The 13,472-nt window shown below is 46.3% G+C and overlaps 1 protein-coding gene across 2 annotated transcripts in view; it reads right to left on the reverse strand.

Annotated features, from left to right (window-relative positions):
* Positions 1 to 13,472, reverse strand: part of Elmod3 (ELMO domain containing 3) — a 37,221-nt gene that overhangs the window by 21,839 nt on the left and 1,910 nt on the right. Inside the window, exons 3-6 of one of the 2 annotated variants that reach the window (XM_013119244.3) lie at positions 12,028 to 12,307; positions 7,172 to 7,243; positions 3,176 to 3,250; positions 2,152 to 2,221 (exon numbers count right to left, since the gene is read on the reverse strand). In XM_013119244.3, coding sequence (XP_012974698.1) covers positions 2,152 to 2,221; positions 3,176 to 3,250; positions 7,172 to 7,243; positions 12,028 to 12,081 — 271 coding nt within the window. In that variant the 5' untranslated portion in view covers positions 12,082 to 12,307. The remainder of the gene's footprint in view (positions 1 to 2,151; positions 2,222 to 3,175; positions 3,251 to 7,171; positions 7,244 to 12,027; positions 12,308 to 13,472) is intronic. The other variant, XM_005078271.4, reaches the window with a different exon arrangement.

A 13,472-nucleotide genomic window follows, 5' to 3' on the forward strand; every position in this document is an offset into this window, starting at 1 on the left:
AGAGTCTGATGTAGCCCTCGGTGATCTTGAACTCACAATATAGCAAGGAATAACCTTAAACTTCTGACTTTTCTACCTCTACTTCCTAAGTGCTGGCAACACAGGCATGTGCCACCATGCCTGCTTAAACCCTATTCCATATAAAATTACCCAGCCTCTGGTACTTTGTTTTAGTAATGAAAGGTGGATTAACAGAACAGACTTGCAGATTGAGTAAGACACTACCAAATGCTAATGAAAACTGAGCAGAAAGTGGCTGGAAGAGGAGAGGACCCATTGCTGCTTACTAGTTGGTTTTTTTTTTTTTTTTTTTTTTTTTTTGGCCAAATTACTTAACCACCTGTAAGTCCTCTGGGATTGTTGTAAACATGTGGCAATTCTCCAGCTTCTTACATGGGGATGCAGTCTAGAGGGAAGAGTTTTAACAAGTGCTCCCTATGGCCTTGGGCCAGCAAGCTAATGGGATCAGGGGATTGCTAGGAAATTCCACCTTGCTACTTCCAGGTTTGAGGTGGCAGACACTGAGACTCAGACTTAGCTACATAATGTCCACAGGACTTGGTCTTGCATGGATAGAGAAAATGAAGTTCAACCTTTAGCATGCAAGACTATGGGACATAAAAATGAGGGACAAAGTAACTGAACAAAGAGACTTGAATGAGGGGTTGGAGATTTGGCCATGGGTTTGGTCCTCAGCTTCCCCTCCAAGAGAGGAAAGGCTGGAGAGATGGCTTCGCAGTTAAGAGCACTTGCTGCTCTTCCAAAGGATCTGAGTATTAGCACCAACACTGGGAGCTCACAGCTGACAGTAACTCCAGCTTCAAGGCATCCAACACCCTCTTCTGGTCTCCACATAATCCCAGCACTAGGGAGGCAGTGGCAAGGGGATCACAGTAAGTTCAAGGCCAACCAGATCTACAAAGTGAGCTCTAGGACAGAAAGGCTACTTAAAACCTTGTCTCAGAGAACAGAAAACAAAACCAAGCAAGGAGTGAGGAACCTGGGAAAATAGAAGGGCTGGACACAGCCTTCCTACCTCAACCCTGGCCTTCAAGCACCTTTATCATTAACAGACCTATCTCTTACCCGTGCTCCCTCACCTACAAGCAATTTGACCACATCTGTGAGCCAGAGGCAGAAGAAACCTAGGTAAGAGGGTGAGGGAATTAGTTATTACAACAGTTATGCAACAGAAAGTTCAAGGTCTCAGCTAGCCTTATTCAGCTGGTGCCTAAAATCTGGAGAGAGATGGCCAAACCATGTAAGCACTGTCCCTGCCTTCTTGGAGCCAGGCCAACCCTCCTGGCTCTGAAGATGATCCTGACATAGGAACCCACAGGAGTGTATGAGAGTGTGTGTGTGTGTGTATGAGAGTGTGTGTGTGTATCTGTGTGTGTGTATGTATGTGTGTGTGTGTGTGTAAAGCAAATATCTCAAGGATAATTCATGCAGATCACATTTTTCTTTTTCTTTCTTTTACTATTTGATTCCTTTATTTTGCTCTCCCATTTATTCATCAACTAAATAGTCCTGATTTAAATCCTGTAAATGGAAATTAACCAAGAGCATTACTTTTTTTTAGGAGGGGTGTATTGAGAAAGGGGTTCTCTATGTAACAGTCCTGGAACTTGCTTTGTAGACCAAGCTGGCCTCAAACTCACAGAGCTCTGCCTGCGTCTGTTTCCTGAGTGTTGGCATTAAAGGTGTGCACCACCACTGCCCAGCCCTGCACTGTCTCATTTTCAGACTGTTCTTGGGAATGAGAGGTGTTCACATCTCCACTGTAGGTTCTGTGAGGTGACTAACAGCCTCCAAGGCTAGTGACCTGAGTTCATCCCTGGATCTGAGCTTTGGAAGAAGGGGACTGAATGCAGCAAGTCATCTCTGGCCTGCACCCCCCCCACACACAAATAAGTGTAATTAAAAATTTTCACTGTAAACAGACATTACACAGTTTGCCCAGAAGCACACAGCAAACCACCAGTAGACAAACTGGCTCCTAACCCAGCATTGCTTCTAATTTTTATTGGGGAATGACACATTCAAAATTCTGAAAGGTAGGAACAAGGGTGACCCAGATGATGGAAAGCGGCTCCGAGGTGGCTCTGATCTGGGTACCACCCAAACCCTAAGGGCCCTTGGAGTCCTTACCACCTAGCTGCCATCCATTGGTTTCTGTGGTCAGGGCCTGGAGAATGCCATGGTTCTTCAGCTCTGAGATCTGTAGGGGCAAGTGACCTTTAGAGTGAGGGTAGACTCCTTGTCTCCCCACACACAGCTCTTCCCACCCACTGTATATGAAATATTCTGGAAATCAGAGGCTGAAAGAATACAGTCTGCTCTAATGGGCTGATAAAACTTGTGTGTGTGCACGAACTCATGTAGACCAGAGGTCAGCCTTGGGTGTTGTTTCTCAGGAGACTTCCGCTTATCTTTTTTGCAACAGGGATGGTCTCTCACTAGTACCTGGGCTCCCCGTTTGGCTAGACTAGCTGCCCAGCGAGCCCCAAGATCCTCCTGCCTCTGCCTCCACAGCACTAGGATTACAAGCACACGCCACCATGCCCGGCCTTTTCTGTGCGTCATAGGGATCAAAGCCAGGTCCTCATGTGCCCAAGGCAACCACTTTTCTGACTGTTTCCTGAGTCCTAACTGTGCGCATACTCACTCATGTGAGCATGTGCTAGGGACTGAACTCAGAGCCTAGTGCATATGAGGCACTCATTCTACACTGAGCTATGTCCTGGTCCTAAATTCAATCTCATTTTTGTTCAAGACAGATATAACTACGTAGTACAGGCAGGCCTTGAACTCTTGTCTTCCTGCCTCAGACTCTCAAATGCTGGGACTTGCAGGCCTACACCACCTCCTCCAGCCTAAAAGTTATTTTTAAAGTAGAGCTCCTGGAAAACTTTGCGAAGTTGCAGTCTGTTAATATGCGGGACAAGCGAATATCTTTGTTGACTGATAAACAAGCCCAAATACTTTGAGACTGTGGTGTGCCTCTGGCATCCCTAGGGCATCCTATGCTCATCCTCTGGGTGGTATGATCTTATCAGACAGACATTGTGTGGCAGGTGTGTGCTCTCCCCGATGTAAGCTCCTAGAGTTTACGCCCTGCTGTGTCCCTAGCACAGAAAGGCAGGAAGGGCACTGAAGAGTGGGTGATACATACAGGCATTCCTCTGAAAGCCATGAGTGCACCATTGTCCTTGTACAATGAAGACTGCCCCACAGAGACACTTTCCACCTGCAAGACAGACAGACAGACCAGGGTCAACTTCCTGCAGTAATCTCTCACAGACCATAGTTTACATCTCTCATCTTTTCCTAGAATCACCAAGAAATGAACTTTGGAGAAATCAGGTACAACACTATAAAGTCAAACCACTGGGCATAGTGGTGCACTTGGGAGGTAGCAGCAGGAGGATCATGACGGGGGTGTCCTGTATGCTGTGGATATATATTTCTCTTATTGGCTGATAAATAAATGCTGAATGTCCAGCAGCCAGGCAGGAAATATAGGCGGAACTACCAGACTAGGAGAATTCTGGGAAGAGAAAGGCAGAGAGAAGCCGCCAAGAAGATAGGACGCCAGGCAGTCTCCAGTAAGCCAAAACCACATGGAGACACACAGATTAATAGAAATGGGTTAGTAATTAAGAGAGCTAGCCAATAAGAAGCCTGAGCCATCGACCAAACAGCTTATAATCAATATAAGCCTCTGTGTGTTTATTTGGGGCTAAGGGGTTGCGGGACCTGGAGGGATGGAAACTCCATCTACAGATCAAGAGTCTGAGGCCAGTGCGGGCTACAGAAGAGCCTATCTCAACCCTTACCTCCCACAGAGGGCGCGATGGTTTTTGCTTGAGGTGCTGAGTTCATATGATTTTTAATATAAGCATGTAGCTGTCAGGTGTTGGTGGCGCACACCTTTAATCTCAGCACTCGAGAGGCAGAAGCAGGTGGATCTCTGTGAGTTCCAGACCAGCCTGGTCTACAGAGCCAATGCCAGAACAGCCTCCAAAACAATACGGAAAAACTCTGTCTCAAAAAAGCCACAAGCCGGGCGTTGGTGGCGCACGCCTTTAATCCCAGCACTTGGGAGGCAGAGGCAGGCGGATCTCTGTGAGTTCAAGGCCAGCCTGGTCTACAAGAGCTAGTTCCAGGACAGCCTCCAAAGCCATAGAGAAACCCTGTCTCGAAAAACAAAAAAAACAAACAAAAAAAAAAGCCACAAAAGAGCCGGGCGTTGGTGGCGTACGCCTTTAATCCCAGCACTCGGGAGGCAGAAGCAGGCGGATCTCTGTGAGTTCGAGACCAGCCTGGACTACCAAGTGAGTTCCAGGACAGCCTCCAAAGCCACAGAGAAACCCTGTCTCAAAAAACCAAAAAAAAAAAAAAAAGCCGCAAAAGTATATATAAGCATGTAGCCCTGTACATGTAGAACTGCAGGTACCACACTATATAGCATGATTATGGCTAGGGGACCACCATAAGAGAAAGGAAGGGAGGATAAAGGGTAGAAGAGGGGAAGAAAAACTATAAAAGGGTTACTTAATGTTATTTAAAAATCACTTTATGTATGCATGTATGTATGTATGCTTGTATATATGTATGTATGGGGAGGGGCATGTGTGCCACAGCATGTATGTGCAGGTTAAAGGGGAAGTCCTTTATGTTTCTCATATTGGTTGATGAATAAAACACTGTTGGCCAATAAGGCAGAAAGATAGGTAGGACTAGGAGAGAGGAGGATTCTGGGAAAGGTAGGCAGAGAAAGCCTGCCAGAACAGAGGCAATGTGAGTCCAGGAAGGTAGGACATGCTGGACCCTTCTCTGGTAAGATAAGACCATGTGGAAATACTTAGATTGATAGAAATGGGCTAATAATTACGACAGAGCTAACCAATAAGCAGCTCTAGTCATTGGCCAACAGCTTCATAATTAGTACAGTGTTTATTTGGAGTGAATTAGTATATGTGTTTATTTGGAGTGAAATTGGTGAATTAGTATATGTGTTTATTTGGAGTGAAACGGCTGCAGGAACTCCACATTACAAAGGGCAACTTGTAGGAGTTGGGTCTCTCCTACCATGTGAGTCTGGGGAATTGAACTCATGTCATTAGGCTTGGCAGCGTCTTTACTGCTGAGCCATTTCAAAGCCCCTAAGAAATCTTATGTTGGTTTCTCTACTGTTACAGGTCTTGGAACTTGTGCCAGTGAAGTTCATTTAGGCACTTTGCCCAGCCCTTTCACTCAGCAAACCTTTCCCCTAATAGTGTTAGAAAAAACAAAACAGCTAAGCAGTGGTGGTGCACGCCTTTAATCCTAGCACTTGGGAGGCAGAGTTTGAGCCCAGCCTGATCTACAGAGTTAGTTTCAGGACAGCCTGGGCTACACAGAGAAATCCTGACTCAGAAAAAAAAAAAAACCAAACAACAAAAGAAGCAAAACCAATAGCAGCAATGAAGCCTTTGCACAGCTGTTTCCCACTCACAAGCACAGATTAGGGGCCAATTCTCCTAACAGATTAGGAAAAAACAAGCCAGTAAATTAAAAACAAAACAAAACGAAAGGCACACGTCACAGGGAGGGAGAGTCAGTTTTCTTACTTACCAGTTGTGGGCCCCGAAAGGTCCCAGTGCTGAATGGTTCCTACCACACTCACAAACACCTGAGCAGAACAAACTGGGCTTGTGGTGGGTTGTTTTGTGTGTGTGTGTGTGTGTGTGTGTGTGTGTGTGTGTGTGTGTTTGCTTTTAATTTAAGGGGAGGTCATGAATTTAGGAGGGGTGGTTCTGGGAAGAGATAGGGGCAGAATTAGGGGGCAACTATGATCAAATGTATATATTGTATACATGTCCAAAATTCTTGAAGAAAAAAATAAAATTTAAAACACACACAGGAGGTTTTGTCTCAAATCAACCACTCAATCATTTCCACAAACCAAACCAACAAAACAAGCTGAGAGTGGGAGTACAGCACTGCAATCCCAGCACACAGGAGGCAGAGACAGGAGGATGTTGATTTGGAGGGTAGCAAAAGGAAACGTCATTTGAAATAATCAGAGGGTGGGGTGTCTGGAGGTGCACGTGTAACAGTGGGAAGCCTCCCTGTCGTCCCTGTCTTCACTTCCCACCTTGCTCTGAGGCAGGGTCTCTTATTCCCTGTGGGCCACCAGGCTGGCAGGGCCCTTGAGTGACCTCCACCCCCATTCCCATCTCACCATGGGGATTACAGGCACAGGCACCACAACGGTTGTGTGGGTGCTGGGGACACAAATACACATCCTCAGGTTGCACAGCAGGCACCCCCCCCCCGGGTCATCTCCCTGTCTCAAAAGCACGTTGTCATTATTTTAAAATTTTATCTGGTTTTTATTGTGTGTGTCTTTCCATGTATGAGAGTCTGCCATGTGTACAGGTGCTCAAGGAGGCCAGGAGAGGGCTCAGAACCTTTGGTTACAAGCCCTCTGACAGGCATACTGGGAGCTGCACTCAGGTCCTCTGGAAGAGCAGCAGGTACTCTTAAATGCTGAGCCGTCTCTCCAGGCCCAGGCAATTAAAAAAGAATAGATGTGATGACAATTCTTGGTTGTTCACTTGACTACATCTAGAATTAACTAAAATCTAAGCTGCTGGATACACCTGTGTAGCACAAATAATAAAAACCAAGGGGCATATTCGGGTTCAAGCTGAAGATCAGAACACCACAGAGTTCTCACCTCTACCAATGCTCAGACTGAAGGGATAATCCTCAGATTGCATCTCCAGACTGCACTGCTCCTCACCAAATCCCAGACTGCAAAGTTAGCCACAGCCATAGAAGACACATGGTGGTGACACTCACCTTTAATCCCAGGACTGAGGAAACAAAGGCAGATGGATCTCTGTGAGTTCAAGTCCACCCTGGGCTACATGAGAGTGAATCAGTCTAAAAGAGAAACAGAGTTCATTCCTTGAATCCCAGCACTAGAGTGAATACAAGTAACTCAGTGCAGTCTGAGATTTGGAGAGGAGTGCAGTCTGGAGATGCAATGTGAGGGTTGTTGGATCACCCCTTCCATCTGAGCATTGGTAGAGGTGAGAGCTCTCTGGTGTCTGGATGCTTTGCTTCTCTGATCTTCAGGCAAGCTTTATTAGATCATACACAATATATTACTACATACCTGTGAGAGATTTTTCTTGACTGGAAGTGGGAAGACCCACCTACAATCTGGTCCACACCTGCCATTGGCAGCCTACATAAAGGACACAGAGAAGGAAGCGTTGGCTTTGCCTGTTGGCCCTGGCTCTCGCTGGCAAGCCCATCCTTCACTGGCATTAGAGCCTACTTCCTCAGGATTCTGGTGTAGACTGAAGGCCAAGTGAGACATCCAGCCTCATGGACTAAACAACTACTGGACTCTTAGACTTTCTGTTAGACTAGCAAGCCTGTAAGCCACCCTAATGGATGCACACACACACACACACACACACACACACACACACACACACACACACCAGTTCTGTCCTCTAGAAAACCCTGACTAATACATATGAACAAATGGTATATGAACTATTCTGAGATACTGTTTCAGTAATTAGGTTACCAAAGGTCAAAAAAAATGTGATAATCTTTTTTGTTAGCTGGTCAAGGGTTACAACTCACCAGATGCAGGTGTATCTAGCCTTTTAACCTTGCAACAGACAATGTCATCTATGAAATTCATACTCAAGAACCACACAATTGAGTTATAAAAAGATAAAAATGCAAGAAAGATGTCCAAATGCTGTAAATGTCTTCTTAAAGAATGTAGGTTTGCTGGGTGGTGGTGGCACACACTTTTGATTCTAGCACTCGGGAGGCAGAAGCAGGCAGATCTCTGTGAGTTTGAGGCCAGCCTGGTCTACAGAGTGAGTTCCAGGACTCTTACACTGAGAAATCCTGTGTCAAAAAACAAAACAAGAATGTAGGGTCTTTTGTTGGACTGCACTCATGTCTACTGCTGGCAGCATGTGACCCATGAGCATCAGAGAGTAAGTATTCTTACTTACCAGCCCTTGACTGTAATTTGGAGGCACATGTACTCCAAGCTGTCTAAGAAGCTTCTTTGCAGGATGATCTTGAACTTCTGGTTCTCCTGCCTCCACCTCCCAATGGGACTAAAGGCATTACAGGTATATGTCCCCACAATCCAGGTATCATCATGTGTAGGAGGAAGTTTGTATGCCGCCATTAAACATGTGACTTATTAGAGGCGCATACAGATGAGGTACTAAAAGGGCGATTTACCACACCGCTAAACACACCCACTTTAGGCAGGACTAAAGACGTATACGGCTGGACGTAAAGACGTATACGTACGTAGGCGGAACTACGTCACTAGCAAGCACACTACGGGCTGTGTGACATCCTTGTCCAAATTCACAGGTTTTGCAAAACCCAAGCCTGCACTGTAGTCTAGTAACTTATTTAACAGATAAACATTTCCTCTTGGTGTGTTTACATTTTTGTTGGCTTGTAGCACTATTTATAAAAGCTAAAAAAAAAATACTCTAATGGTGGGTTAAAAACTTAAAGTATTATCCAGTTGGTGTAGGGAAAAGAAACACACCCTGAGCAGAGTCAAAGAAACACACTTTGGCCCTGCAACCATAACCAAAGAAATGTACCCTGACCCTGAAACCAGTGCCAAAGGAACACACTTTGTCCCTGGAATCAGAGTCAGTGAAAGAAATGCACCCTGGCCCTAAAATTGGAGCCAAAAGGCTAAAAAGGACCAGAGAAAGAAACACACTTTGGCCCTGAAACCAGAGCCAAATCTGACCCTAATCTTATGCAGAAAGGGTAGGAGCTCTAGCCAATCTGAGCTCAGCACTGAAATCGGACCAATCCCTACCCTGGTAAAACTTTTCCACCCCTAAGAATCCCTATATAAACCCTGTGTATGTTCAGCTTGGCTAGCCCAGCTGCTTCCTTCCAATAAACCTCTTCAACGAGCTTTGGGTGAAGATCTTTTGCAGCTGCAGTGGAACGGAGGCGACCCTGGGCAGAGCAGAGTGAGCAGGGTTGTAACACTTTTGCCTGGGAAACCTTCCCTTGGCAGAGCGGAGTTTCTCCGCTCTCCATTCTCCAGGAGCAGAGCTGAACTGTAGCAACTTCGCCAGAGAAACCTCCTGCCGAGCAAAACTGCTACACTGGGCAAACATCCCTAGCTGGAAGACCCTGTCCTGCCAGAGTGGAGCCGATACACTGGGGAAGTCTTTCCCTGAGGCAGGGCTGTAAGCCACTAAGGTTACTACAACCTGTGGTGGTCCTTGGCTCCCGAGCTCCAGGATACCTTTCTACCTGAGCTGTGTAACACTCAGTATTCTGTGACTCCCAAGTGCCAGAATACCTGTCCCATCCCAAAAGGTGGCTCACACCTTTAATCCTAGCACTCAGGAGGCAGAGGAAGGTGAATCTTTGAGTTGGAGGCCTGTCTAGTCTACAAAGTAAGTTCTGAGAAACCCTGTCTTGAAAAACAAAAACAAACAAACAAAAATAAACCCACAACCCCCTCACCCCCCCCCCGAAAACAAAATACAAACAAACAAACAAGAAGAAAACCAAAACCTTAAAGTGTGTCCGTTTGGTGAGACACAATGCAGCCCGAGGAAGGCTGTTCTCTGGGAGCTATTACAGAGTACTCACACTGCTGCCTCTGTGGGCCAAGCGCCCATCCTCCTGAGACCATATTTCCCACGTTGCCTATGGCACTTTGTTTTCCTTTCCTCTGGGTTTAAAAGAGACTCCTGTCTTTCCTTTATAGTTATTTTTCATCACCATTGTTTGTTTTGAGTCACTGTTTCATCATGTAGCTCTGACTGGCTTAGAACATGTGACAATCCTTCTGCCTCTGCCTCCTCTTGAGTGCTAGGTGACAGACTACTATGTCCAGTAAGGTGGGGGAATTTCAGTGAAGACCCACTTCACTGTAGTCTACCAATTTTTTATTCATTTACTTACCATTCCTTCCTTCCCTTCTCTTTCTCATTGTTAAAAAAAAAAACACTCTGGGTGATGGTGACACACACCTTTAATCCCAGCACTTGGGAGGCAGAGGCAGGTAGATCTCTATGAGTTTGAGGGCAGCCTGGTCTACAGAGTGAGTTCTAGGAAGCTGAGGTTACCCAGAGAAACCTTTCTTGGAAAAAATTAAATTAAGACTTACTCTGTGTGTATGAGCATATGAGTGTTCTGCCTGCATGTATGCCTGTGCATGTCAAACCTCCCTGGTACCTGCAGAGGCCAGAAGGCAATGGGTCTCCCGAAACTGGAACTACAGATATTTACGACCCATCACGTGGTACAGGCACTGAATCTGGGGCCTCTGCAAGAGCAGCATGTGCTCTTAACCACTGAGCCATCTCCAGCCCCTTATTTTATTTTGAGACAGGATCTGATCACACTACCCTGACTGGCATGGAACTTATTAAGTAGACTAGGCTGGCCTCCAACTCACAGCAATCCATCCACCTGTCTCTGTCTCCCAAGTGCTGGGTTCTATTTTGATTTTTTAAAATGAAGTGTGTGTATCTGTGCCAGTGTGTACGGGGCCTGCAGAGGCCAGAAAGGAAACTGATCCCCTGGAGCTGTAGCTATGGGTGGCTATGAACCTGACAGGGTCTCCACAAGAGGAGCCAGTGTTGTTACCCACTGAGCCATCTCTCCAGCCCCCTCTTAAGTCTTATGTCTTTGCATGCAACCCAAATTTTCCAGCAAAAGGTTCACTTTATTCTTCTCTGTCTACATTTCAGCCCCCTTCTGGATACTTCCCTTTGGAAGAACAGTTTGTCCTCTTTTGAGAATGAGGAAACCTCCCTGGAGAGCTCAGCAATGCTTTGTCTGAATTCCGGCCCCTGACTCTCATTTCAGGCCAGCAAGACAGAGCAGACAGTCCAGAATGTAGGCTGCCAAGCTCACATGGATACCGCTAGGCCTCAGGGTGGTGGTCAGGGTTCTGCCTTTGTTTTTGTCAACTTGACATAAAGCTAGTACCATCTGGAAAAGACAACCTCCACTGAGAGAAAGCCTTTGTTATATTGCCTTCAGACATGTCTGTTGTTATTGTTGTTTTGAAACAGGATCTCATTTGTACCTCTAGCTGGACTGGAATTCACTATGCAGACCCAGGTGACTTTGAACTCACGGAGATCTGTCTGTGTCTGTCTCTTAAGTGCTGGAGTTAAATGTGTGTGTCCCTCCGGCCGACTGATACTTTTTTGAGTAAGAATTGATAAGGGAGGGCCCAGTCACTGTGGGCAGTGCCACACCTGGTTAGATGATTCTGGGAGGGAAAGAGGGCTGAGTATGAGCCTAAGGAGCCAGCCAGTGAGCTGTGCTCCTCCATGGTTCTGTTTCAGTTCCTGCCTCCAGGGATGGGCTGGAAGCTGTAAGATGAAAAAATCCCTTCCTCCCCAAGTTGCTTTTGGTCATGATATTTATCACAGCAATAAAAAAACAAAGTAAGGGGACCAAAGAGATGGCTCATCAATTAAGAGCACTGACTGCCTTTCCAGCAGACTCAGGTTCAGTTCCCAGCACCCACACGGCAGCTCACACCTGTCTATAACTCCAAGATCTGACACCATTACACAGACACACATGCAGACAAAACACCAATGCACATTAAATAAATAAACAGATAAAAATTTAAAAGCTAAGACAGTCAGCCAAAGCCAGTGATTGACAGGGAAGAGAATAGTAAGTTATTTGATATAAGTCCAAGCAATACTGCTTTCTTATGGTATTTCAGACACACGATGGCTCAGGATCTCCTGGTCTGTCTGTCTGTCTGTCTGTCTGATCTTGGAAGTGGAACCTTACAGCTGCAGGCATGCTGGGTAAGTGCTTTATTGTTGAACTACACCTTTAGCCTAGAATCTCCTAGAATGAAGGCATATGATCATCTCCTCCAAATATTTCCAGAACTCCACATTCTCTGTCTCATTAACAGCACAGCCCCAAACAGTACCTTCTTTCCCAAGTAGGAGTGCTCACCTGTCCATCTCGTATTTTGTCCTCGGTCCCAAAAGAGCTGGATTTCTCATTCATGCCTCAAGATCACTGGTTCAGAAGAGCCCTGTCCTCAGGCTCTGAAAGGGGTTTGTTACGATGGTCTGAGGTCCAAAGCCACAGGAGAGTCACAGGTCTGGGTGATCTACCCTTCTTGGCAGCCATTCAGGCTACAAGTAAGAAAACAGTCCCTTTGTGCCATCACCAAGGTGCAGAAGGCCCCTGTGAGTCCTGAAGGAGTCCCTGGGGTCTGTAAAGCCTCAGTCTGGAAAAACAGATGGGGTGGGGCAGGGAGAAAAAGAAAAAACTGGCTTCATCATTCAGTTATGCCTTTACTCAAGGAGGAAGAGACTTTAAAAATCTTTCATTAACTGTGAATTTATTCTAAAGTAAGCAAGATGCTTAACCAGATGTCTACTGCTTACTGCCCACACGACAGGATCGGATGGTCCATACAGGGGACTGGGGTGAGGGTGGGGCACTGCCAGTGTCTATAAGGCAGTGCCACTGTTCTAAGTAGTGGGGTGTGTTTCTGGTCATGACGTCACTGAGACCTAGAGGGCTGATGGGGGTGAGGTTGACTGGTGGTTGCATTTTCCTGAAGAGCCCTGGCTTTGTTGAGATCCTAGACACAGGTGGAGCTTTAGGGCTTACGATCCTAGACTTGTTTCCTAGAGTGACAGAAAAACTCAGAATGCAAGACGATATCCTAACCTTGCCAAGCCAAAATGGTCAACTCTGTGCGTGCGTGCGTGCGTGCGTGCGTGCGTGCGTGCGTGCGTGCGTGTGTGTGTGTGTGTGTGTGTAGTTGTGGTGCTGGGGATCAAATCTGGGTCTTCATGCATCCCAGGTAAGTGTTCTGCCACTGAGCTATATCGCCAGCTCAACTTATGTGTGCACACACATGCATGCATGCTTCCTTGTGTGCAGGTGTACACCTGTGTGTGTGAGACGGTTAAGAGGACAACCTCAGGGGTCTTCCTCAGAGTCTGTTCAGTTTAGTTTTTGAGACAGGACCTCTCATTTGCCTGGAACCCAACAAGCAGGTGGGCTGGCCAGCCAATGAGTTTTAGAGATCTCTCTGTCTCCACTGTCCTAATGCTGGGATTATAAGTGTGTGCTACCACACTACCAAACCCAGTTTTTTAAGGAAATTATTATTTTTATTCATGCGGATGTGTGTGTCTGCCATGTATGTACAGATGTCCATAGGGTATTGGATCCCCTGGAGCTGGAGTTACAGATGGTTGTAAGCTGCCATGTAGGTGCTGAGAGCCAAATCATCGTCCTTTGCAGGGGCAACAAATGTTCTTAACTGACGAATCTGTCTGTCTGTCTGTCTGTCTGTCTGTCTCTGAAACACGGATATAGATACACAACAGGATATATAGATGTAGTTCAGTCTGGACTCATACTTGCTATGTAGCTGA

The sequence above is a fragment of the Mesocricetus auratus genome, unplaced genomic scaffold (genome assembly GCF_017639785.1).
Source record: "Mesocricetus auratus isolate SY011 unplaced genomic scaffold, BCM_Maur_2.0 Super-Scaffold_100676, whole genome shotgun sequence".
Taxonomy (NCBI): domain Eukaryota; kingdom Metazoa; phylum Chordata; class Mammalia; order Rodentia; family Cricetidae; genus Mesocricetus; species Mesocricetus auratus.